At 39.3% G+C, this 26,378-nt stretch overlaps 3 protein-coding genes and 1 long non-coding RNA gene across 20 annotated transcripts in view; 2 read left to right on the top strand and 2 right to left on the bottom strand.

Annotated features, from left to right (window-relative positions):
• Window positions 1–602, top strand: part of CFH (complement factor H) — a 32,627-nt gene extending 32,025 nt beyond the window's left edge. For both annotated transcript variants that reach the window (XM_025153086.3, XM_426613.8), the window contains one exon: window positions 224–602. In XM_025153086.3, the coding sequence (XP_025008854.1) occupies window positions 224–237 (14 nt within the window). In that variant the 3' untranslated portion in view covers window positions 238–602. The remainder of the gene's footprint in view (window positions 1–223) is intronic.
• A 1,169-nt stretch (window positions 603–1,771) lies between these two features.
• On the bottom strand, window positions 1,772–11,150 carry F13B (coagulation factor XIII B chain). 11 transcript variants are annotated; one of them, XM_040704784.1, is made up of 11 exons: window positions 10,961–11,150; window positions 8,399–8,599; window positions 7,751–7,936; window positions 7,152–7,328; window positions 6,857–7,033; window positions 5,785–5,964; window positions 5,442–5,535; window positions 4,619–4,731; window positions 3,963–4,166; window positions 3,289–3,471; window positions 1,772–2,925 (listed from the first exon to the last, which is right to left on the bottom strand). In XM_040704784.1, exons 1-11 carry the CDS (start codon window positions 11,133–11,135, stop codon window positions 2,714–2,716), a joined length of 1,902 nt encoding a protein of 633 aa, XP_040560718.1. In that variant the 5' UTR covers window positions 11,136–11,150; the 3' UTR covers window positions 1,772–2,713. The 11 variants fall into 11 exon arrangements, with proteins under 11 accessions (XP_040560718.1, XP_040560716.1, XP_040560717.1 ...); XM_040704782.1 differs by having other exon boundaries at window positions 4,619–4,801; window positions 5,446–5,535; XM_040704783.1 differs by having other exon boundaries at window positions 4,619–4,801; window positions 5,446–5,535; window positions 5,785–5,907.
• Window positions 11,151–11,776: 626 nt separating this feature from the next.
• Window positions 11,777–25,978, top strand: LOC107053924. 4 transcript variants are annotated; one of them, XR_005861833.2, is made up of 4 exons: window positions 11,777–13,442; window positions 15,560–16,328; window positions 17,079–17,200; window positions 25,963–25,978. It is a non-coding gene; the product is annotated as an uncharacterized LOC107053924 (long non-coding RNA). The 4 variants fall into 4 exon arrangements; XR_006940026.1 differs by lacking the exon at window positions 25,963–25,978 and adding an exon at window positions 15,335–15,466 and having other exon boundaries at window positions 17,079–17,326; XR_005861831.2 differs by lacking the exon at window positions 25,963–25,978 and having other exon boundaries at window positions 17,079–17,326.
• The window catches only part of ASPM (abnormal spindle microtubule assembly), a 31,848-nt gene continuing 21,186 nt past the window's right edge, over window positions 15,717–26,378 (bottom strand). The window contains exons 19-29 of one of the 3 annotated variants that reach the window (XM_025153247.3): window positions 25,388–25,537; window positions 24,885–25,051; window positions 23,220–23,379; window positions 21,975–22,124; window positions 21,128–21,226; window positions 19,907–20,098; window positions 19,253–19,445; window positions 18,347–18,501; window positions 17,325–17,501; window positions 16,146–16,318; window positions 15,717–16,066 (exon numbers count right to left, since the gene is read on the bottom strand). In XM_025153247.3, the coding sequence (XP_025009015.2) occupies window positions 15,961–16,066; window positions 16,146–16,318; window positions 17,325–17,501; window positions 18,347–18,501; window positions 19,253–19,445; window positions 19,907–20,098; window positions 21,128–21,226; window positions 21,975–22,124; window positions 23,220–23,379; window positions 24,885–25,051; window positions 25,388–25,537 (1,722 nt within the window). In that variant the 3' untranslated portion in view covers window positions 15,717–15,960. Of the gene's footprint in view, window positions 16,067–16,145; window positions 16,319–17,324; window positions 17,502–18,346; window positions 18,502–19,252; window positions 19,446–19,906; window positions 20,099–21,127; window positions 21,227–21,974; window positions 22,125–23,219; window positions 23,380–24,884; window positions 25,052–25,387; window positions 25,538–26,378 lie in introns of those variants that run through there. The other 2 variants (XM_422197.8, XM_025153248.3) reach the window with 2 other exon arrangements.

Genomic DNA, 26,378 nt, shown 5'->3' with positions numbered 1-26,378 from the left:
AGCCAAGAAGGATTGTAAAAGGAGGGTCGAATTTAGCAGCCTTCCCTTAATCCCATACATCTCTGCATCTGTCATGGAGGAGCTGCTCCTGTTCCGAGGGACATGGGGAATTGAATTCAAACAGTGAGCGTAGTTGGCAACTGCTTTTCACTGCTCTCAGGAAACGTGACAATATGTCAGCCTTGATGATCTCCATTTCCCTTTCTGTCTCCTTACAATGCAGATAGATGGAAATGACATGACTGAGTCCAGCTGGAGAAATGAATGCTTCTTCAACAAATCCCGTGATTTGAGCTCAAGTTTTCCCGGAGTTTCCTGCTTGATTGCGCTTTATAACGAAGACAGTGCTCTCTGTTGGAATTTGCTAATTCATTTTCTTTATACTATTGGATGATTTTGTTCAAATTTAACCTTTTTTTTTTTTGTAAATTTATTTACATTCTGTAACTATGTTTACATTTCATCCACCTGAATGATTATACTTACTTACATCTTGCTTATTCCACATTGAGCCCCGTTATTTTATTTACATTTGCATCGTGAAGTAGGCCGGCTTTGGAGGTGTACTGAGTCGAGAATTAAAAAGCCTGCAAGTAATTTGATTATCAGCGTGATTGGTCTCATCTGCTTCTACCTGTTTCTCCACGAGCGTGACTGGAACTTAGCCTGGGATGATGGCAGAGGCAGGGTGAGTCAGGGTGAGTCTTCTTTAAACGACTCAGAGGAGTCTCTGGATCGCAGAACCTGATTCCTACTCAGGACTTGAGCTTCCGTGTTATTTGGCAGAAAGGCAAGACGTTGGGATGTGAGTAACTAACTAACTAGGATTTCTGGATGTAGGTAGGCACAACTTCTTTGGCACAGGTCCTGGAATGAGACCTGCCATCCTTTTCATTTTTTTGGCAAGCTTGCATTGCTGTCTTGATGGATCCAAGACACTCATGTTTTATTTATTTTATCTGTAATTGATCCAATGGTAACATATTGCAGCTGATGGATAGGAACAGCTAACATGTTTACGTGGCATTGGTGTATTGCTCATTGGGGAGGGGTTTTACTGCCCTACTTCATAGAGCTGTGTAGAAGATACGCTCTCCATTTTTCTTTAAGTTCACTTTTCTAAGAATTTTTTGAAAGGTAGCATGTGCAGCACAGCCAGCTTGGTGCAGCAAGGGATGATTCTTTGACCTTGAGGTACCTTCAGCACAGAGAGATTTTTCTTTAACTTCACCTAATTAATTCAGCCGAGCTCGTGAAAATGAACCAAAGTGATACGCTGCATTTGTGTACTGTTAATGGAGTCTATCTATTTGTCTCAGTATTCACATAGGATATAAACATGAGGTGAGTTCTAAGAAAATAAAGCAAGTAAGTAACACCGGATTTTCCCGTTGTTGCTTTTGCCAATAAGGGAAATTTCAGGACAGCTGAAGCCTTGCTTTAGTCACTCCATAACCAAATAATTTGACATAATTTCTTGGAATAAGATCTCAAGAGAACAAAGGCCTGCTGACTCCCTCTTGCACAGCCAGGTCTCCTGTTGCAGGAATTTGGAGAAGAAGGAATCTTTCAGCTGAAGACTGGGATGAATCAGCACTGAAGGTCTACTAGAACAGCAGGGCTCCAGCATAGGGTGCAAGTACCCCTGTGCAAGATAAATCCATTGAGACTAGCAAGAACCTCTTAAGGCTTCTGTTTAGACTACACACACACACACACACACACACACACACACACACACACACACAAATAAAATAAAAATAAAATAAAATAAAAATAAAAAATTGAGCTTTAATGCCACTTAATATGCGGATTTGACAGCGGCACTCTCACTCAGTCTCTGTGTCAGAAGACCGTGGGTTGTATAAGGCAGAGAAGTGTCCTGGGGAAAGAGCTGGTGCTCCATATTGCGAGGAGGGTTCCATTTAACTGCCTGGACTGTGAGAATGAGAGAGAGGTAGGCAGTGTATTTTAGATGCTCATATTGAGAAGCGTGTGTTGGGCTTGCTTGTTTGTTTGTTTTTCATCGTCGGTGAAGCCTCTTGTTGCAAAACCTTTTCCAGACGACAGGAAAATCACTGCCAGCACTTTCAGTGCAAAGCGATAAGCTACTGCAGTGCTTTATTATTTACTTCATGTGCTCATCTTCACAGCTTTACGAATGACATTCGTCTGCCATCTATTGTTGCCAAAGGGGACCCCCCACCCCCCGGCTTCAGCCAGAGCTGAAGGTCTGGCAGAAAAACAAATGCGTAACGTTGAATGCCATGACAGGGACAGAATAAGAAGAAATCTCGACAGTATATGAGCAACGTCAATAATAGGAACCAAAATTATGAAAACAGTCCTAGTGAAACTGCAGCGAAAAGCTGAATACAATGATAAAAAATTCATCACAAATATTCCTTTTGACATTCTCTTGCACAGATGCACTGGCAGAAGCACTATAAGCCTCACAGAACTCTTCTTCTTCCTAACGTTTCCACATGCAGTTTGTTAATATTGTGATGCACTGCTGTATACTCAGTCCTCAGTCCACAGAACATTTTTTCATTTCCCTCCCTCTTTGACTCAGATTCAGCGATGCCACAACACTCATTTCTCAGTCAAGTGTAGTCATCTTGAAGATATGAGGCCACCTTAATGCAACCGTTAATACTAGATAAAAAACACATCATAACTTTCCTCTACATTTTTTTGAAGTCATACTTAATTATTTTCTCCTTTCAACACATCTTGGATATGCTAGCTGTCCTCTCTTGCACTGCACTTGAAATAAAGTTGCACCAGATTCTGCTCCAAAATGGTTCTGTTTGCAGTGAAATCCAACATAATCTCCATGGTAAAAGTAAACTTGGTCCTCATAAAAACTTTCCAGCAGCACGTTATTCTTTTCCATTTCATTCTTTGACAAAGTACACGGCTCTAACAAATAGAGACATATTCAGTGTTAAGAAATCAATTATTTTTGAAATAAATAAATGTGACTAGAGTCGATGCTCAAAAGGTAGGTTATTCCCCGTTCTCTTAATATATTATATGTGATATCACTGTATTTTTGGATGCAGCCGGCACACAACACTTACTTAATAAAAAGGCCAAACAAGGTTGTACTTTCTTCTGTTAAAACACACGTTCCTCTCTAACTCCAAAATGCAGTCGAGATCTTAATGACATTCCAGTTGGCAACACTCAATCTATAAATACTGAGCATCAATCTATAAATACTTAGCCATCTAACAACTGGAAATAAATGCTTATGTATCTTACGTATCTTCTTGTGCGTACCTATACAAAGCGGCGGCGAAGTCCACCGGCCCTCAGAACAATAAATTCTCTCAGATCCTTGCAAGAAGTAATACTCAGAGCAACTGTACTGTACTGAAGAACCATTGTCATACTGGGTCAGAGGCGGGAGAGTAAGAGCACCATTCGCAATAGATGGTGGAGAGTCACATTTTTCCATGGGAACTAGAACAACATGAAAAACCTTTGCGAAATGTTCAACATAAGAACTACAAATCAGCTGCTTTAAATTGCTGTCAGCACTACATAAATATCAACTTGGTTTATTCTTAATACTTCTACATTACATCTCAAATCAGAATGAAATCTGTGTTATTTCTAAACTGTGAGAAACCTCTTATATGCGTTTCAGCGTTTACAGCTGTCTTTCTACAGCAGAGCTTTCGCTTCCCTCGGCTTGGAGAACAGCTTCTCCCTCCCTTCTATTGCCTTCCCACAAGAGGAAGGTGTCTTGTTTTTATTATGCTTCTATATATTTAACAACTATATTCAACACAAATTTAACAGTGTATCTGTATTGAGTAAGGATATCTGTTGAATACTAAACTTTTATTACCATTTACAATACTTTCTAGGCCTCTACCACCGAAGCAAATGTTTCTCAATAGGTCTCAGATTGGTGAAATCAAAAGGACAAATGTAAAGTATTGTTTTACCTTGAAAAACACATTTGGGGTATTTCAGCCTTCCACGGTCACACCAAGTCCTCCCGGGAGATGGCACGGTAACATGGGGAAATTTGTATCCTTGCTTACATTCAAACTCAATGAGATCACCGTGTAGGAAGACAAATTCTTCCTGTCTCCATTTCAACTCTATGTTATTACTGTTCATTTCAGTTACGTTAAGAATGCACGGATCTAGGAAATAAAAGCAATCAAGAGGTTTCTTAACTCCCTTTTGTAGGAGTTGGGAAAGTAGAGTAGAGTTGGGAAAAAAAGGATAAATAAAAACCAATAGTACTAAAATATTTTGGAATTTTATGAGAAATAATGCTTGGAATATATTAAATAAATACAAAAATAAAGAAACAGACTAAAGTAACAGAAGTAATATGTGAAAAAGAATAAACTCAGAACGGTAATTCACAGAAAACACAAACTTCTGATACAGTGTTTTCTACAACTATTTTTAAACATATGACATGCTTTATTTTGAACTAAATAACTAAAGCTAAGATAGTTAGTTAATTTGCATTATCACAGTAGATTAAAAACTTAAAGTAAATACTTTTAACAAAGGATACCAGTGGATTTTTTTTTTTTTTTTAATTGGGAGGAATTAATTTGTATTTTTTTCCTGTAAGGCTTACCCAAGCAAGTAGGCCTTTCTGTCCAGTTTCCTCGTTTGCAGTAAACAGTACTGGGTCCGTCCAAAAGATGGTAACGCTGGCAGCCATATTCTATCGAGCTACCATGTTTGTAACTTGGTAATAAAGGGGCAAGAAGAACACCATTTTTAATCACTGGCGGAGAGGTACAGTTTTGCTGTATTTCTAATACAAAGTAAAAAGATACATAAATAAATCTTTAAAATGATGTCACCTCTGCAAACGGATTTGAATAGCAATGGAGTTTGATCCAGTATTTGCATACAAATACAGCATCTTACTGACATGGTCTACAATTACCCTACCGAAGCGCAGGCTATTTTTATTCATTCTACACTCCTCATGTGTGTCCGCTCTTGACTCCAGCTCATTTACAGTAGATATGGACTAGTTGTTTGGGCGTGCTGAGACCATCTTAATTTGTTGCTTGAAATGTTAAACCCATACAGAGTTCAAAATAAACCTCCGTGAACTATTAAACTAAGAATCAGCAAAATACTCCTGAATTTGCACATTCAGACAACAGTAACGGAAGCAATACAAAATGATTGCAGTTAAATGCTAATGTGTGTAAGAAAATTACATATACAGCTCTGAAACATCGGTTTAGTTCAGAGTCTCTAGAAATAAGAAAGAACATTCTTTTCTTCAGGCATACCGCTAAAATGATACACGAAGAATATGCAAACATCTTCAAGAGCAAGGAATTGTAGTGTAGCCAAAGAGTAATAAGGTTAGTCATAAAATACCTGTAACAGTATTAGAGAGCATTGGATTTCCTATTAAATAGAAACGCAAGTTTCACCTACTCATTTCTTCACTGTGATATGTTTTGCTCGCCCTTATCGTCGCATTCGCCTCGACTGCCGGTGTCTCGGATTCCTTTTTATCCGTAGATCCTAAAATCACAGCAGAAACTTAGAATCAGATAGATTCCTTGAAAATATTTTATTTTCAAACATTAACGAAACAAAACAAAATGACTACGAAATAATCTAGCTCATCCTCTTTCTTAATGTGCAGCACTTGAGCTCTCAAGCATTTATCGGAGGAGGACAAATAGCTTTGCAGGTACGGAAACTGTGACTATTGGGAATATTAAGATACTGTTTAAGAATTATTTCTCTTCGGCTGCCAGAGGTACTAACCCATACAGATAGGGGGTGACGTCCATTTTCCTTTTTCGCATCGGATTTCCCCAGATCCTCTTATTTCATATCCACTCTGACACTGTATACGAACTCTGTCGCCAGTGCGATACATTCTCCTATCTGCGATGATATGGGCGTTAGGAGGCAGCGGTGGTGGAGGACATTTATTTGTTACATCTGAAAATAAAAAATGCATTCTTTTCCTCACTAAGCAAAACTGTAAGCAGAGCAGTTCATTTAACCGTGCAGCACGCAAGTCTATGTTTTTAGAAGACATTTCTGGTTTATCCAGAGGAATCTCTTAGCTCCACACCTCACTTACTAAAATGAAGATTTAGGACAAAAATGTGGATTTTATTTTCGACAAGGAGAGGCATTATGATATCGCACCATTATAAACAAACTGATCATTTCTCATGCACTTGGTAAAACATTCTTTCAAAGTATTCAGGTTACAGAGATTTCCCACAGTGTCCATTAATACGGTACTTAACACGGCTGATGTATCAGTTCCAATACTACATGAGCAGTGAAAGCAGTGACTCTTTTCCTATCCTCAGATGAAGTTTGTAATCAGTATTTCCTCAAAACTAGATTTAGGCCACATTTTCATTTCTCCCGAGCACCATTCTTTCTTGGTGCTCACCCTGCAAAATAATTGTTCTTAGTACCTCAAGAGGCGTGTTCCCACCTCATGAAGCCTGTACACAGGCTTGATTAATCCTTCCCATAATCCAAATGTGGTTTACCTTGAACTCTAAGGGCCAAGCAACTTCCCCACGATTGTTTCTTCCTGCTTTTCTAGGAAACAACACATGGAAGCAACAGCAGGTAAGAGCACCCTCTCAATTGTTAGATTCCACCTAGAACGGGTGGAAGTGGCCTAATTCCAGTCACCATTTCCTCTTCCCCACCATTTAGGCTTTGTGCTCTTCTGCTAACATTTTATGTCTACTTAGCTTGTAAACTGGTACAAGAGCTTGTTTTTAATTTGTATTTGTAAAGAAAGCATTTCATTTCAAGAAAGCGCTGGAGAATTTTCCATATTACAAACATAAAAATGAGGTACCTTCACAGGCTGGAGGGTCTGGATACCATCCGAAGTAATAACATTGAATCAGGTCAAATTCACGGAAAGAATAATTTTCCTCGCAGAAAAAATGAACTACATCTCCTTCTTCATAGAATTTCTTCATAGGATAGAAACCTCCATGTTCTATTCCACCCAAAGAGGGGCAAGTTTTTTCTAGGGAGAAAACATAAAACCTTTTTTATCCCAACAGTTTATAAAACATACACATTTTTTATTCACTTGTAGACTATGTCACATTTCAAAGAGAATTCATTTCAATTCTGCTACATACTCGAGCAGTTTGGAGTAAGGGACCATCCATGCGCAAGACAAACTGCTTCTTCTGTAGCATTTCCTCCTGCAGTGCGGTATCCTTCGTCGCATTTGTATAGCAGCGCTTCGTTCACTCGGAGCTCTCGCTGGGTTGTGAAGTAGTTGCCATGATGTAACTCAGGTACTTGACATGACTCTTAAATGAATAAGATATGCACATAATATCGTGGGTTTCTTTTTTTCCTTTAAGTTTACTTACCTAAAATTTCCCTTAAAAGCGATTGTATCTGAGGTGGTCTTTGGAAATAAGGAACCATTGAAAATGCAATGGTGTATGTAGGTTTTCTAGCGTTCGTTTGGGTGCAAAGTTTGGACAGAAATAGGTTCGTTTGAAACAAAATTATCTCACCTATACCGATTCCACAATTTTATCTATACCAAGGCACAAAATGAGCAGTGCAAAACATCCGACAAGTTCATCGTGTGGGGTATGGCCAGGAACTTACTTCAGGAATATTCAAATAACCTAACAAAGGCAGTTCAACCTTTCAGCTACGGGAAAGACAGCTGAATTTTATAAACGTATATGAAATGAGAAGGAGAGAAACGCAATCCTACCCACTGTCTTAGTACAGCTTGCCTGGGAAGACCATCCATCTGACTGACATTGTACCGTATCTTCGGTACCGCCACTGGGAGCGTGGTACCCTTGGTTACACTTGTATTGTAGTTTCTCGTGTATGTTGAAGTACATTTCTGTACCGTAAAACACGCCATGTTCCAGAAGAGGCTTATTACATTTTTCTAAATGAAAAGAGACAGTTTGCTTAGGAAGAAATAATTAATGTAACATTTCCTCTGATAGACAAGAAAGTGGGGTTTTCAAATTATCTCCGTCCCATTTCATTTTCTCATTTTATTGAAATGCTAACTCAGTTGTTGAACAGACAGTCGTACTGTGGAATATGTCAATCTGGAGCTGAGGAGGCTCAGATGCACACCTGTGACTAAAATGTCAATTATTTTTCCCAAATTAAGTTAAGCCAGGCAGCTTTCTTGAAATTCTTTAAAAGCATATGAGGTAAGTTTTACATATACTAGCGTAAAACAATTCAAGGTGTGAATATGCATAATGGATTTCACCTCGACCTAACTTACACATTTTTATCCCTACTATTCCACACCTTTTGTCCTCGTGTGCTTAAGGAAATTGAGCTCAAATAGCTTTCTGCTAGAGGCGATAATGAAATGAAGAAGCTAACTCACTGTAGCATCGTGGCACCGGAGACCATCCTTTCGCCATACAAGTTATTCTTCCATCTTGAGTCCCGGTTTCGGTTGTATAACCAGCCACACAAGAATAGGAAAGGCTTTTTCCTTTACGCATAGGGAAATAGTAACCTTTGAAACTGTAATAATATGGGGCAATCCTTCCATTTTCTACATGCGGCAAATCACAAAGTTTATCTGCAAAGAGATAACACATGCATTTCTCACTAAAAATCTCATCCCATAGAAGAATGTATTTGTTTGAAAACAGTCGGATCGATTCAGGCTTACAAACAAAGGGAATGAAATACTGTTTACGAGGTCAAAGCCGGTGTATTTGGCAGTCGCTGTTAAATGAAAAAAATATTATTCTGAAGTTATCGTACTTACTATATTTTGAGATATACATCAAGATATGAAAGACACTCCACCTAAGAAACCTAAACCGTGCGTTCTAGATTCGATGCATATTTATTAGCAAAATAATTCATTGCTTTTACCTTCCGCGAAGATGTTTCCTGAATTCATCATAACTAGGAAGAAAAAATAGCTTTTAAATCTCATCTTCGTTACCGTCCCCGTCAACAGTTTCCATCATCTGCAAAAACTCCCTGACTATCACTTCTGTAAATGATTAACTGAATTTTCAATGGTATTCGCAAATGGCGTAATGCCTCGTGTGTTTTGTAACGCAAGTTACTTCACCAAAAACTATATTTTTGTTTTAATTCTCCGCAAACCACAACTAGACGTGCAGAACTCTACTTCCACTGGACATACTTTATATCAGTCAATGGGACTGAATTTGTTAGATAATGATAAAACTAGGCAACAAGCTGAACGGAACGATTTAAACTTGTTGAACACCGCCCCCGTTAGAACCTCTCAAGTTCCAAGTTTAAAGGGCATGCAGTTATTGGGTTACTATTTACCCTGGCTGCGGCAAGAAGAAATAAAATATTCCCTCCCGCACGCTCCCTTGCATTCTATCCGTAATTCATCCTGGCAGCCCTAATATTAAGGAGAACGTAGCCACACAGCCACTGCTCTTTCCCATCCTTATGTTCCATAGCACAGCCGTCCACCTTTCTTTTAAGCAAAGAAAAAATGGAACAATGCCATCCTCTAAAAAAGTTTAAGGTGCATTCTTAAACATGTATTCAATTAGGAAAATGTGCGCATAGCAAACCAGAGGGCCACTTTTAAGCGTTTGCTGAAGCGTTCACTGAAGCGTTCGGTTTCCCACGTGAAACTCACCGGGAACCTCCTTATTCCCTCCTTGTCCTGTATCGTTTCTGAGTCATGATAGATTTTTATAATGAACGGATGCATAGTGGAAAATAATAATATTTTGTTCTGTTACTTGCTGAAAGTAATAGTTCAACTTTTTGTTTGCAGCAGATCTCCATTGTAGCATTTCTTTATAATTCTGCTTTTTAAATGTGAAGAGCGCCAAATGAGATCCTAAGGAGCATAATGTTAGTTTGACAGTAGCTTGACTTTGTTAATTTTCTCAGTTTGGCCCCAGAGAAGAACTACATGCACTCCAAAATAGCAGAGTATATGAACTACCTCATTGATATCAGTGTAGCCGGGTTCTAGATCGACGCTGTCAGCCATACATAGCTGGGGGACCCGAAGGCAATTTTAGATGGGCTGAAAGATCTAAACACTAAATGGTTTTCTGCAGGAGCTAAGCCTTTCACTTATCGGGAGGTAATCTTTATTTCCTTGAGTTTGCTTTGCGTGCATATTTTTATGGGAACAGTGTACACTTCGTACTCTGACTTAAAGCGGCATTTCGCTTCAGATAGTTCCGAGCACCTCGCAGCCTCGACAGGAGACGATGTTGAAATTCAGTAATTCTAATTTGAAATATCTAACATGTCTGCAAGGGGTCACTGACATGAAAAATGCTTCAGTTGTTTCGGACCTCATGGCGTTATATTAACCTGGAACTTTCATTTGGGATGTCATTTACAGCATTGAAGTAAATGTAAAAATTTAGTTGATTTTAAAAAGATAAGAATTCAGACTCTGAATTTTAAATTCTGAATGCCTAAGTTGTAACAGAAGGTATAAGTGATGATGACGGTCTGAAACTGCATAGCCAGTACGACTCAGACATTCCTGTTTATTTTTAATATTTTTGAGTATCAAATGCTATGAGGACTTAAAAGAAAGGTAACGGTCTGCAGAAGCTGAAGTTGCTCAATACATTTTATTAAAAGTGTGCAAGTATAAGATCTAACACCAGTAGTAAAATGTTCTTTAGCCGCATTTGATAAACAAGAAATGAACTCACCTGTGATCATATGTGCTGAAAGCAGAGACGTTGGTAGAACATTACATTTCATGTTAGTACTATCCGGGCTGGAATAATACAGTACCTATCTGTCACAGCAGGGAAACCGGGGCGGAAAATGAGAAAAAGCTCTCGGCAGTGCCAAGAGATAATAAACAAAATAGCTTTAAATGCAGTTCAGAAATGAAATAAAGTAATATTCTTATTGCACGTACTGACTTTTGCTTAAAACTGCTTAGGATGGTGTCTTTTACCTGTTTGTGTTTTAGTAGCAAGGAATGTTCGTTCGTGTACCGAGTAACTGACTTGGGAGGAGAGCCGATCACAGACAGTCAGCATTTTGGAAATGACTGAGATGAGCTTTACCCTCCACCTTTCGCTGAGTTGAGCGTACAGGCGCAGTTTTGGCTGTCCAAAGGACGTCGCCATTCCAGCCAAAAATAACGAAAGTGGCTTCAGCCCTCCCATACGCGCATTCTCGGAGGGCATATCCAGGCAGGCCACAGCAACAAAAGAGAATGTCTTTGACGCTGTCTACGAGACGGACACCTTGCAGACCTGATCGTGCACTGCAGGAGGAAGAGACCGGATTCAGCACAAAGCTCATCTCAGGGAAATCGCAGACTAATCTCGCCACCAAGAGCACCTCTCCGTCTTAAAGCGTGAAACGAGAAGTACCGATTTCTGACTGAGTTTCGTCATTTCGCCAGCATGTTTCTCCTCCGAATGAAAACATTGTCATTACTAATCCGAACAGGCCCTGGTGGGAAAGAAACCGGCCCATCGGCTGCAAGAACTGCAGTTGATCGGGCACAGAAAAGGAGTTCAGAGTTGAGGTGACCAGAAGCGACCACGTTGCAGTAGGTGCCTGGAAAATCTGTAAATGATACACTGAGAAGGCATAGAGGAAATGTTAAGTCATGGCCTGAAGCAGTGATTGAGCACCTGGTGGGAAGGCAGAGCCAAGCCAGGGGAGCTCAGGTGCAAGCAAAGTCCCTGAGCAACAGGAAGGGGTGGAGCTGGGATCCACCCCTTCCCAGATCTCATTTAATGGTTGGCAGCAGAGGTGAGGGCATCTATTTCCTGTGATCCCTGCCTACTTGAGGCCTTCTGAAGATAAGTGGCTCTTTTCTTTCCTTTCTACATCTGTGGCTGCTGCATTTGGATTTGTTCTTGTTTGTTTTAGCTGAAGACTTTGCCACCCAGCTATTCTCATTCCATTCTAATGTTAGAGAAGGGTGTTTTCAGTGGAGCAAAGTTACTACTGCTATTCTCGAAGCAGGGTTAAATAGAGCATAAAGGGAGAGGGATAAAAGGTTTAATTAAGGGCGGTGCGGTAAAGCTAGTGACGCGTGCTGAAATGCAATTGCTGCTTTTCCAGGTTCGTGTTTATGCAGATGCCGTTGTCGATTGCATGTGCGGATCTGCAGGTTGCTCGGGCACCTGTGAGAGCAATGTCAACGCAGGGAATAGAGTTTCCTGCTGTGCCCTACTCTGCCTGGGATTTTGGTGGTGGCAAATATCACGCTGGCGGTGAAGACATTGAAAATTATGGGGACAGGTGTCAGGTGACTTTCTGTGGTGGCATTTTGCATTTTTTTTGTTTTTAATTTTGTGGCGTAAAGATCAGAGTAAAGCCAAAGAAAGGGAGTAGTTCATCGCTTCCCCCACTCTGCTCTCCCTTGCCCCTCATCCAAAACAAACAAACAAAACCCCCCAAAACCAACACACACACACTCTCGCAAATGTTTGTTAAACCTTTGGATCTCAGAGAAAACATGACTAAAGATGGCAGTGGAAGTACGAGAGCGGCAATGTGACCAATGACTGAATTATTTATAACTGTAGAACTGCACGTGTTTTTACTGAACACTGTTACGGAGATACTTTCACAACCATCAGCAACATTGTGCCAAGCAAGGTGACAGATCCTGCCTACGCTATGCGACATATTGCAACGTTCTCTGGGAGAAGAAGCAGTTTTGGAGATGGGTGGTCTCACAGCTGTGCAGGAGCTTACATTTACTCAAACATAATAAGGAAATTGCTCTGGGAGATGAATAGCATTGTACTGCAGAGCTTACAGCTATTCGTGTGAGCTGTTGCTGCTTTATGAATAGCATTCCAGTCAATGACGCAACAAACTTCTGGTCGTTGAACTAGCTGAAGGATGCTGCGAGAGCACTCGGTATTTCTTTGAGAGAGCCCTTTGCTGGACTCTTGGAAAACGTGTCTTGTGTCGCTTTTCTAATCGTTGGATGGTAAGAAGGTAGGAGGAACTGAACTTTGAGTGAGGATCAATTGCATGCGAAGGGTGAGTGGAAAAGCGTCTTTTGTGTAATCCATACTCATTTAAATTTAATTTAAAAACAGACAAGTTATGGGCTTTTTTTTTTTTTGTTAATTTACATATGCAATACTCATTTATAGTCATCACACGCTTCTTTTTTAAACTTAAGTTTGCCCAGAACAGTTGATTAAACAGACAAACAAACCTTGAGGACAAACAACGGACCATCGCAATGCCAGGACATTGCATGATGTCACAGATCACAAAATAAGGCCACATCTGTTCGACGGTCATTGGGGGCGGATAAGTTAATGAATGTGGGAATGTAATGAATACGTAATACATGTGAAAATATAACCCATTTAGGAACAATTGACCGGCGGAGCGTTCTCAGAATTATCTCGACGGTGCCCCGGCCTCGCCAATGAAGAATACCTCACTTAAAGGTAACAAAACTTTGCTATTCAGTTTCTACTTGTTAAATTCTTTAAATCAGATCACTGCGTTACTGAATGAAAAAGCACGTCCCTCTGTTTCCAGCAGCAAGTGCTTCAGTATTCATTAAGTGCTTAATGACATGGGCTACTTCAGTAGTTTAACCTCAGCTTGTCTTGGGACGCGTTTAATAACTGGCTTCACTCTTGCTACTACCTCAGGAAATCGGAGCAGCACTTAGATGGAGGGCAAGAGAAGTATAGAAAGGAAGAGTGTGGCTATACACTCGTGGTAATGAATACATAAGCAATGTGATTTTTTAGACACCAGTCTGCTCCTTAGCGGTCACAAGCTGATCGAAAGTGCTGAGCTACTCCTGCCACTGAGGTAGCTGACTCAAAGTCGGTAAAGGAGAAGCAGGACACCGCTTTGCTTCTCGTTTGTGCTGATGGTTTTCCTCTGTGCGATCCGAACGTAATGGGTGATCTGAAGATTGTCTTTATGGGTGTCATATCTTACACTTCTAGCAAGAGGTGGGCGTAAGGCCCTCGTGTTGTTGCTACAGAAATAGCAGTGCCGATGATGAGAGGCGCAACGTGCTGAATCTTGACCTGCGCTACAGTCAAAATACTGAATCCAGAATATGCAGCACAAAGTTTTGTACCTGTCCTTGTTACGCTTGAAGCATTATAAATGTTTTTGTAAATCTGACCAGTCTCAGTCAGGCTACGAATCTGGGCACATCTAAGTAATATACTACCATTGCTTCCTCAATTTCTTTCAATTTGCATCTGAGGATTTGGGGGCTATATAAAACAAGAATGAGTTTCTTCGTGGTATCGTACCACTTAGACACTTGTGTTCCATACCCTGTCTAATTAAAATGACCCAATAATTGGAATTTCACTGACATGCCTGCTTGTAACAAATGGTTATGAAACCTGCTTTCATTTCCCTCCTTTGCTCGGATAACTGCATTTTGAAGTTTCTAATTTAAAATTAGGCAGCTTGCAGTCGACTCCATACATGACAGACTTTTCTCTTTGCACTCGTCTAAGTAGGGTACCAAAAGGCTTACAATAGCTTTGGGAAACAGAAATGAAATGCGAAAGGAAACGAAAGCGCCATGCTACTCTTCTACAGCTTGATGTCAAAACAATCAAGTTACTATCAACAATTAGTACTGATTTTAAATTTTGTAAGGCGTGGTAATAATTACACTTAAAAGGTAAGCTTATAAACGTAAGCGCTCGAGTTTCCCGGTCTCAGCTTTCATTTGACAATTGCTTCCATTTTCTAAGGTATTGCTTGATTGTCATGCTCGTAGATGTGCACGTGCCTCATCTGCTGACCTGGAAGCTGCTATTAGTTATGTAGGTTGGCTTTACAGTTACTCCAGGAACACATTAGAAGGACCAGAAAGTCTCATCTTACTATTAATGACAAACTTTTCATTGGACTTGACCATGTACTTGCAATGTACCTCTTTTCCACCCTTTTTTGCATCGAAGGAAATGTGGCTGCACTTTTCTAGAAACGAGAGAAGCTTTAGTCATGATCTTCTTTATTCTGCTCATAATGTCTAGATAAGACAACTTTGAGAAACTATGTTCAGTTTTTTTGGGTACATTGTTTCTGTTACGCCCTCTAAGCAGAACGCTTTTGTGACACTGATGTGTGTTTATCAGGAAATAGAAGGGAAAACAAAAAGACTGTGAATGCTGCTTCCCATGAATCTTTAACATCAACATACAACAGTTGAATTTTCAGGGTTTGCTTTTCAGCGTGTCAAAACATGGAACACATCTAGAACGCCTATCTGGTAACAGATAGCAGGAGGTTATCAGTTTATGGGTTTGGTTTTCGTTTTGGATTTGGTTTTCTAAGAAAATGCAATTCCTAGGTGCAGCAGAACAGAATTTCAGGGAGGTGCTGTGATGAACGCCATCTATTCAGCTGGACGGGAAGCACACTATTATGTATGGATGACGTGACAGTAAGAAATCTCACAAAATTACCTCCCTTAAAATAACAGGTCAGACTTTCTAAATTCATCCTTATAAGAACCCTTTGTTCCATCATACTCCTTCAGTTTAAAAAAACTTTTTAATTTTTTTTTTTTTTTCAGTCACGCTTGATCCCTCATAGCTCGCTAGAAAGCCATCTCAAGCCTCGGGAGATCACGAGCCAGTTTTACAGTCGGCACGCTCTCTGTCCTTCCCACACCTTTCCAGATCAGACAGGCCCACGTAACCATTGCGTACGAACAACTACACAACGCTCAGTCAGAGTGGGAAATACCACGATATTGGTAAGATTCAAAGCTGTACAAGAACAACATGTCAGTGCAACAGTATAATAGACAAGGACTTATGATTTTATTGTACAATTGATTTTGGCAGGATTTCAGAAGCTGTATACAGTACAACAAAGATAATTACAAAAACGTGTTTGACAATTATTTGTTTTGTTTTAAAATCCTTTAGCTGCCTGCTGCATACCTACTGTACAACTACATTAATTTACATTTCAGTAGCAGGCAATGCCGAGCGTATCCATCACCATCACAATTGCTTGGAGAGGATCCACAATTTCTTGCGTGTTATCTTTTCTCAAAACCCAGTCCGGTTTAATTCTGTGGCAATAAGAGTGGTTCATCATTAAAATAGTATATTGTCACTGTAAAAACTGCAGACTAATTTTTAGGGACATACCTCGAAACTGTCTTTATTCTTAGAGGAGTTATCGGAATAAAGGAAATTCCACCAATTACGGTGTTTGTCTTCTGTTTCACAAGCGTTCTCTCTGCATCCATTCTGCACTTGCGAACCGTAAGCTTATAGAGGCTTTGAATGCATGTAACGACTCTGGGCATGCTTCGGATTTCCTGAGAAAAGGTGAAAACAATACATTGTTAATACTACAAATTTAGAAGTAACTTAAATGTAGAAATCTGTTTTGTTCAATACAAACTGAACATTTTTAATGTAAACCAAACTTCTACCCCAAAGTTCAGTGAAACTGTTTTAAAACTGGCACACTTACTACTACCACTATCAAATTATGTACCTGGAACACTACTTGATGCTTCAGAAAATCCTAGAAGCGCAACTTAAATGTTAATAAGTTCTCCTTTGCAGTAATTTTATTATGTCACTGGCATTGGTCTCTAACAAGCGGTACAGAGAGACTATTCAGTGTTTTTATGCATCTGTGTATCAAAAGAAAGACGAAGTGGATAGAAGTGACCAAACAACTGAAGCATGTGTGCCTGACAGATGAACTTGAATCTGATGATGCCTATCTATAGCATGGAACCCAGGCTGCTCTAGTTGTTGGCATTCCATCGACAACTATGAACGAATATGTTTTTTTTTTTTTTTTCCCAAATGCAGGCTATGCCTCTGTTACGATCAAGTATGTCACATGAAGGCATAACCAATATTGCTAGTTTTTACTGACAGTAACGATTTTAACTTTATCTGAAAGGTAACGGCAAGCTCTCAGAAGCAGGGGAAAAAAAGTAAATTAAATTTTTTAAATTCTTTTCAAAAAGCAGCAACTAAACTTTACATAATGCAAAGTAACCAATAGAAATTCATCAAAAACCTGTTTCGAATAACAAACGCAACATCACAATCTTGCAGATACTGTGGGATCAAAACCTTGGTGTCATACTCTGAGCAACGAAGTCAAACAGCGCTGGCTGGTGACTGTTTTCCCCGCCTCGGAATTGCATTTTCCCACCGACAAAGTTCAGTTATAACAGGTAACGGGTATCGGGCAAGGAGAGGAAAAAAAATCACCCGCACATACACATAACACCAAAACATACAAGAAAAGCAAAAAGCAAGGATAAATCAAGCAATTAAAAAGAAGACCCTGGGTCTTACCAAAGCTCTCTTTGAGTCCTTTGAAAGAATGGCCAACAAACAACAAGTCTTCGTGAAAATACTTCCTCCTTTTTCCGAAATTTTGTCCCCAGCTTTCCCTCTGTATGTTTGCAGCAGGTCTAGCAATGTATCTATAGAATTATCTACTTCGTATACTGCCTGAGTGGTTCTTTCATACTGTTATATCAGAAAAAAAGAGGAGATCTTATATAAACCGATCCTCAAATTAATTTCCCAACTATTGAAAAAAGCAAAATCCGTATTCTTCCCTCGATTACGTTGGTGGCTTGTCTGGCATCTGAGTGACAACAAATCACTTCTGCACATTACACTGTTCTAACAGGTCTCAAGAAGTTACGCTTTTTCCTTCCTGGCCCTTTGAGTACAGATCCCCAGAAATGGATTCTACACTTTAAATAATTATAAGAGGAATAACTTAAAATGGGTACAGAATAATTTAGAACTAAGTTCAGCCTCAATATTCTATTTTTTCCTGAAATAAGAAAAAAAGAATTTGAACGTAACTGTCAGTAGAATGGATATAAAATTGAAAACCAGCATTTGACAAGTTCATTTTCAGTTTCAAAATTGAAATTCCAGCTTGAATTATTTATGAAAATAATCAGTTCTGTAAATTATCTGTTCTATGACAAGGATTTGAAAAAGTAGTGTATCTTCAGCAACATATACTTTTTTCCTTTAAAAATTTCAGTTTGTGCGAACTGTATACAAATCCTATCCCGTTTCTACACAATTTGACACATTTCCATACTTTCATGCAATACCGGGGATATCCCACAAAGTAATCTCTTTAAAGTAAAGTACATTACTTTCTGCCCAGAAAAACGTTTTCTTTTACCATATGAAATAATTATGATTTAGTTAAATAATTAAAACCCAGAAATCGTTTTGTTCTTCAAAATTATTACTTTTAAATTCATTCACAAATTTTGCATTAAAAAGTAACACCTGCAATACAGTAGTCTACTACTTATAAACATGCTAAAGAAAAAAATAATTACCTTTGAAACATTAAGTAGAACTTGAACTGAATATCTGATCACATCCATACACGGAACGCTCCGGTTGCAGCTTCGAATCAGAACGAAAATAGTGAAGATCGCTCTGCTCCGGGCCATATTTTCACAACAGAGAGGGGAGAGCCTGGTTACCACCTCTATAACAAAGAAAAAATCTTGCAAAAGACTCCGAAGAACAAGCCATTTATTTTCAAACTAACTGGGCTTTCTTTTACGTTCAAATCAAAGTTGCAAAGTAAGAACCAAATTTTGATTTCAGCAAGTATTTCTAAAAGAACAGTCCAGGTATTGCAGACTAAAATTTAAGCACACTAAACAATCCAAACAAAACATTTACTGACAGTAAATACAGTTGACTTTAATGTAACGCATCACAAGGATGGCCTGTGAATCAGAGTGATCGCACTTCCTTTTTCTACAAAAGCCTTTTAATATTGCTCTTAACACAATTATCTAATTTTAGTCTGGAAAACCGAATTGTATCTATTCTATCACATACAACTCACTCGCTTTTTAAAATCATACAGAAAGCATAAACTTCATTATGAACTTCTCCCAGCAGAATAATTCCTAACCATCATCCTGGAAATCTATCGGTTACAACACGGGTTGCAGCGATAGGACAAGCGAATAACAGCTTCAAACTAAAAGTGAATAGATTTAGATTAGAAATAAAGAAGAACATCTTTACTGTGAAGGTTGTGAGGCAACAGAACAAGTTGCCCAGAGATGCGGATCGCCAAAAGTGTTTGAGGTCAGAGTGGATGGGACTGCGAGCCACCTAATCTAGTGGAAGATGACCCTGACCCGCAGCAGTGGGATCGAAACTTTAAAGTTCACTTCCAACCCAAACCGCTCTATGATTCCGTAACGAAGTGAAATACTGACCTAGATGCTTTAATGCTGCAAGAATGTAAGAAATATGTTTGTATTTTAGAAGGTATTCAATAGCGATCGAGGTTCTGTTGCACAATTTGTTTTCTTCTCTGCTCTTTCTGTTAGCCTTTTCCAAACTGAGCCTTAAAGCTTTAGTTTTTGCTGTGTCATTATTTTTTCTCCAAGAATATCCTCTCCACAATGCCTACAGAAATGGAATTTCACAAAGACAAAAAAACAAAAAACAAACAAAAAAAACCTGTAAGCAAGTAGAACGGGTAATAGAACTTTTACTAGCGTTTCAAATCAACGCTGCTTAAGTCTAGTCAAGTATTTCAATACTTTGGTTCTTCATTTTTAGATAACTGCCTAATAATCACATTCAGCATTTCATCCTCCAAACACTAGATCTGCAAAATGGAAGACCAAAGCGCACCTGCATGTATATGCACACCCTCCAAAAAACACTCCCCCTAAAGTCACCTCAAACAGTACCTGCTTAATATTACTTCACGGTCTATTTGTATTTAATTGAATCGAACCTGATTTGGCTTGTAATTTAACTGACAAATTCAGAAACCAAAGTAAACTTTTCTGAGAAAACAAACAACAACAAAAAAACCCCACCAACTAAAAGAGATCTCTTTTCTTGTAAGAGGTGTTCACCTGAAATTGAATTATTCCAACTGCGATTTTTCTCTTACGTCTGCAGGCGAGGAATCTTCGTACATTTCGTTGGATTAGGGTTGCTGCATCATTTCTGCGTTTTAGCCAGCCTCGGATCATACGTTGACATTGAATGATTCTTTGATAATCTCTTTGAAACCTTTTCTGTTGCATTTTTGCTCGGAACCATTTCTGTTTAAAATTAAAATAGCTTCATATTTACCTAAGACCTCTCCCTAAACCCCCATTTCCCTTCCAAAACAAGCACCAATAAAAAAAATATTTTAAAGTAACTTTGGACAGATACAGGCTCTAAAAATCCTTAACATTCACACCGCGTCTCAGCTGCGATTGGCCTAGCGGAAGCAAAAATGTGTGACTGCAAAATGACATCTAAACTAGGAGCGGTTAGGGAAGTATCCCATTTTCTCTCAGCTGGTTTTCAGGAAAATGCACCGGTCTACTTCCTATTTCCCAGCTCTATTTCTTCCCCTATTTTTATAGGGAAGAGAAATAGGGTACCATATCCCAAACGTGACCAAAAGACTCTGCTAAACGTTCACTGCTGCCTTACAGGGAAAATAAAATATCCTTGACTAAATAATAGTCATTTCAGAATTCACATTTCAGACTTTATTTATTTAATACTGAACTCTCTCCATCAGTGGAACTAAGTAAGTGACCGATTTGGAATCCCGATGATAATTCTTACTGTGTGGCCATGCTGCACTACAGACCTGATTTTTAACATTGCTTTTCAGAGAAGCTAAGCTTGCTTATATTAAAGATGCTGCAAATAAGGCACATTTAGTTGCCGCTGACAAGTCAGAAAAATCCAACCAAGCAAATCACTGCAGATGACACAAAACTGATTGGGAGCGTTAATTCACCGGAGAGCTGTGCTGCCAGTCAAATAAACCCAGACAGGCTGAGGTTGTGGGTTGACAGGAGCCTCATGAAGTTCTATGAGGAGAAGTGAGACATCCGGACTTGGGGAGGAGCGACTCCAGGCACTGGTACGCACTGGAAGCCACTCAAGTAGAAAGCAGCTTTGCAGAAGAAGACCTAGGAGTCCCGCAGGACACCTAGCCGAACATTGCTCAGAAACGCGCCCTCATTGCTAAGAATGCTAACGGCACTGCTGGCTGCATTAGGCAATGTGTCACCAGTAGGAGGATCCTTCCTCTCTACTCAGCATCGGTGAGCCCACATCTGTAGTACCGTGTCCAATTCTGCACCCCCCAGTAGGAGAGAGACGCTGTCATCCTGGAGAGTCCACCGTAGGGCCAACAAGGAGATCGAGGAACTGGAGCACATCTCCTACGAGAGGAAGCTTAGAGAACTGGGACTGTTCAGCCTAAGAAAAGCAGATGCTCAGGGGAGATCTTATCGATGTCGGCATAAAGCCGAAGGTAGGGCACAAAGAAGACAGAGCCAGACTCTTTTCTGCAGTGCCCAGTGACAGGACAAGAGAAAATGAGCACAAACTGGAACACAGGAGGTTCACTCTGAATATCATGAAATGCACCGTGCAGGTGACTGCTCATTGGAACAGGCTGCCCAAAGTGGTTGTAGATCTCCCTCCTTGGAGATCATCGAAAACCAACTAGATGTGCTCCTGGATGGACCTACTAGGTAGAGTTGGACCAGCTGACCTCCAGCGGTCCCTGATAATTTCAACCATGCTACAGACCTGCAAATTCATTCGGAGGGCCGTTTCTTTAAGTAGACACACTTCCTCTCGTGAGCATTACAGGTTGTTGTGTCTGATCTTTCCTACTTCCGCTATGCTAAGACAGCGCTTAGATTATTTTAGCGAGACCGGGGGACCAAAGAAAACAAACCTTCCCATCCACCCTCAGCTTTGAGCTGCTTAAGCCTCCGTAGTCTGCTGACAAGCACTCCATTACACTTAGCTGAGTATAAGCAGCATTTTTTAATAAATTGTCATCTCTATATTAGTTTTACTATTACAAATTAAGGAACTACAGCGTCATAGTGCTACAGCTCAGCAGACTATGTTACACAAAATCATTCATCCTTAATTAGATAAATCAATTAGACTAACCTGTATTACAAGAATGGATGAGATGTGGTTTTCTGCTAGCTTATAGGCGAGGTGCATCCTGTAAGCCCTTTGAATTTTAATTGCAGAAACGTGATGATATGCAGCTGCTATAAAATAAAGCAGTCTCTTCTTCTGTTTCTGTTCTGAAAACTGTTGGAAGAAAACAGATCGAAGAGTATCATTAATTTTCCTACCCAGAGACGGCTGATTTATGCAAGGAACGTAGCACGCAGCAATGCAAGATGGTGAAGAATGACCTCCGAAGTCATTACCTCAGAACTCAATATGCTGCTACCTTTCCTCAGTCCTAGGTCTCTAATCTGAACGAAGACATGGCAAAGTTATTGCCGGGACAGTTTCATTCTGGGCAACAATAATCTGACCTCTGACCCACAGAATTCTCAAAGCAGTCAACAGGAATAGAGTTTAATGATCTGAGCTCTTTTCTGGCCAGCCAAAGTTAACGCTAAAATTGCTCTGGAGATACTTCACATCAAGTGTAGTTTTAATGTGAAGTATACTAACCTTTTTTCTGACTAATTAACCCCATATAAATGCTTGCAGTTTAATGAGAGCTCTTCTGATTCTGTCGTATTTCATAAATTGAAGCCTGCCCTCTTGCCAAGCCCTCAGATGTTTTCAGATAGTCATGGTGGCAGCTTTCTGTTGATTAAGTTTCCTTCTCTCCTTAAAACATCTACGTGTCGTTTGGATCAAACATGCAGCTTCATGCTTGTCAAAAAGATTTTAAAGAGTTCATTGATAATTGAAGTAGGGTTCGTTCCCGGTGCAATCAATATATGTCTTAAGTTTTTCTCTTACAATGGCATTTTTTTACTAGACATGAAACTTAAAAGTACAAAAAAAAATATAGGACATACAAGGAAACAAATATCGTGCTACTATATACAAAAACCCACTTTCACGATTTGAAAGGTCTTTTCCCTAACCTAAATGGGGTCAAAATATTGGCATAACTTAATCCTTTGTAAGCAGGAAAGCCGCTAGATTGTTTATACATTTCATCTTTTCAAAAGCAATTCAATAACTGGAATTGCTCAAAAACATCAACCTAGTTGAACAATGCAAAAGGAAACAGAATATTTGGAAGAGAAGACAGTTACGATTTGAGCAGTCTTTGCGCTAGCCTCCCTTCTTCTTTTCTTCTGCACATCGATGACAAAACTCGCTCAAAAGCGATGCAAACTTAACACAGCATGACATAGAGAGCAAGTGAAAACGTACCTTTCTTAAAAGTCTTCTAGCCCTGTACTGTCTGTATGCCAACTGAATCTTAACTACTGCGTTCTTGGTCGCCAGAAACTGAAGCCGAACCATTCTTGCTGCAAGGGTTGCTCTCCACCTTCTTTGAATTGTAAGCGTGCAGAACTTCATTTTCAAAAACCTGACAAGAAAATGCATTTTAGGTTATTTTAAAAGTTGAGAACAGTTACATTTTTAAGTTTAAGTGGAACAGGAAGCTTCTAGATACAGGAAGCCAGGCAGTGAAAGAGACAGCTTAGATAAGACATTATATCCAAAAAGCATGCATATATAATCTCTATTAAAAAATCCAACATCTAAACAGCAATCGCTCAAATAATAATAGTCTTGGAAACCACAGAAACACTAAATAGAAGAGAAAAAAAAAGTTTCCTCCGTCAGATTAGATGTTTTTATTTTGTATCCAATGAACAATGGAAGCCAAAAACCCATCAAGGCGTCACGACGAAGAACACCAAGAACGCTTCAGAGGACATAATTTTGCTGCTATTTAAAATATTCATAAGGACAATACACAGTTCCAATTTCTACATCTCAGATAGGATGCAGCGATGTCAGGGAAGAATGACTAAAACAGAAGATAGAGCGACGGAATTAGACAGTAAAACTTAGAAGAATTGCGTGCTTCGGACAAGACAGAGGCCTAGAGCAGGTTTACAGAATCATTTAGATAGATACACCGAAAGCAAAGCTGTTTTCATCCAAATCCTGCAACACAAAAATGACTGATTTAGAATAGGTAGGTTCTGTTTTCCCGCAGTAGGCACTCCCAGAGCTTGCTGCAAAATGAGGCTGTGGAGGCAGTGGTAGATTTAAAAAGGCAAGTTGACACTTGGCAGGTCAGAAGGATAATAAAAAGAATGAGCAAGGATATAAGCTTTAACATTCATAATCTAGTGAACGCTGATGCTGAGGGAGGATCTCAGTAACAGCTCGGGTTACTCTCCACAAACAGCATTTTTACTGTTTCTGAGAGGACACAGATCTGAATGGGATCAAATGACAGTCTGATCTAGTAGAGCATTTCTTGTCAAGTCATTTCCATAACGTAAATGAACACTGGTTTAACTGTTTCAATATGCATTACGAGGAAAGAGCCTGTAGTCCTATTAATCTTCATGCTGGAATTTTCATAGAACTATAGAAACGCCAAGTTTGGAAAAAACCTTTAGGATTATCCAGTCCAACCGTCCACCTATCACCAACATTTCCCACTAAACCACGCCCTTCAGTACATCTAAACGTTTCTCGAGCACTTCCGAGAACAGTGACTCCACCACCTCCCTGGGCAGCCCATTCCAGCGCCATTTTAATGACAAAAACAAATAAACAATAAAGAAGATAAATAAAAAAGACCAGGCCCTACTCTATCCAAATCTCTAATTCACAAAATCTAAGATTATGCACTAGCTTCTAGTCCAGAAAAATATTTAAACTCAAGAAAAATCACATGCAAAAGAATAATTCCGCTGACATCAACACGATTACGCTCAAGCATATTGTATACACACTTGAGGGAGAAACTCTGAGAATCTATAGGTATTCGCCAGAGTGCAAAGAAGTACAAAGTAATAATATAACAAAAGCTTTTAGAAGTAGAGAAAACTATGTCAAATTCAGCATTACCAGGTCCTCTGCCGTTTTGTTCTGAAGCAATTCTTAATAATACACGCAGCTTCGACCATAGATGCGTAATCCTTTCGTGCTTTGTGGCCTCGAAACCAGGCTTGAATTACTCGCGCTGCTCTCACTTTGTTAGCCAACTGCCTGGCTTTAAATCCTCTATACGAGGCCTATTAAATATAAAAAACAAAAACAAAAATGTCATCACTTTTTCTTTTATAATGGAGCAAACCAAATTAAAAGACAAAGTCCCTTTAGCATGAAAGGTGTTTAGGATTCTTATCTGTACAATAGTATAAGTATCTATGAGTTTCTGATATCTGGAAGTTGTTTTCTACGAATCAGAAAAAGCAGCTAGAGAAATACTACAAATGCCACTAACTCCTGTAAAAATAATTACGTCAAAAAAATAAGTACATGAAACGTGATGGAAAAAAAACTAAACAAACACAAGCAAATCCTCCTCCAATAAAAGAACCAAAAAACAAAATGCCTTCCCAGATTACCTGAATTTTGATAGCAGCTCTTTTTTTTTGGTTGAATCTTTGTCGTTCGATGCTTCGCATCTGATGTGCACTGTAGCGTTGCTGTATTACTAAAGCAGCAAACTTGCACTGAAGGTATCTCCGTCTCTGAGTAAATCCACGAAAAAGTGCCTTGAAAGACAAAGACAAATTTCAGACTATTTCCTCACTTGCACGGTATCGACAGGGAACACAATTGCATATTTTTAAGTATTGCTATAGCTGCTAGCATGGTTTTACACTTAACGATATAATTATTTTTAAAATAGCTCCGATTCCCCACTTAATTCTTATTATCCACTTTTTAAGCAAAATCATCACGCTCACCTCGTTTAGGACATACAAAGCTAAATATTCAGATAATTACTAAAAAGCCACTGCCTCCACCCTCTCCCCAAGAAGGGAGGCAAGGAAGGCACAGCTGTTTTCTTGTCTGCAAACAGCAGTGAGAAATCACAAGAGATTATTTCCTTTTCCTTTCTAATTTGAGGAAAAAAGAAACACCTCATTTCATTTCAGTAATACTCTGACGAGAGTATCCTTTCATTTTTCCTTAGAGAGAAATAACTAAGAACTCCACAGGAAGTCACGTAAAGCTTTTCTCTGAAGGAACTACGACATTCCCAGTATACATACAAATTGTAAGTAATATTAATAACAGAGAGAAAATTTCCCTCCTTTATCCTCAAAAACAAAACAAACAAAAAAACACGTCAGAGAGAGAGAGCAACTCTTAACTCATTATTACTTCTTGCCAATGCCTGCTGATATTTTATCCAATCAAAGAGGGAAGGAAAAAGTGTCAAAACTGAATACCTCCTCTTCCTAGAGCACGTCTGAGACATCATAGACTACAGTTTCACACCCAGTGTACCAGCTGAAGCATACAACAAGAATGAAATATGTCTCCTCACATCCCTATTCAAAATACTTTATCTAGGCACCAACGTTAGTCTGGAGCAATTTAACAGGT

Source organism: Gallus gallus, chromosome 8 (genome assembly GCF_016699485.2).
Source record: "Gallus gallus isolate bGalGal1 chromosome 8, bGalGal1.mat.broiler.GRCg7b, whole genome shotgun sequence".
Lineage (NCBI taxonomy): Eukaryota > Metazoa > Chordata > Aves > Galliformes > Phasianidae > Gallus > Gallus gallus.
Note: the sequence above shows the minus strand (reverse complement) of the source record. Positions and strands in the feature narration are given on the sequence as shown.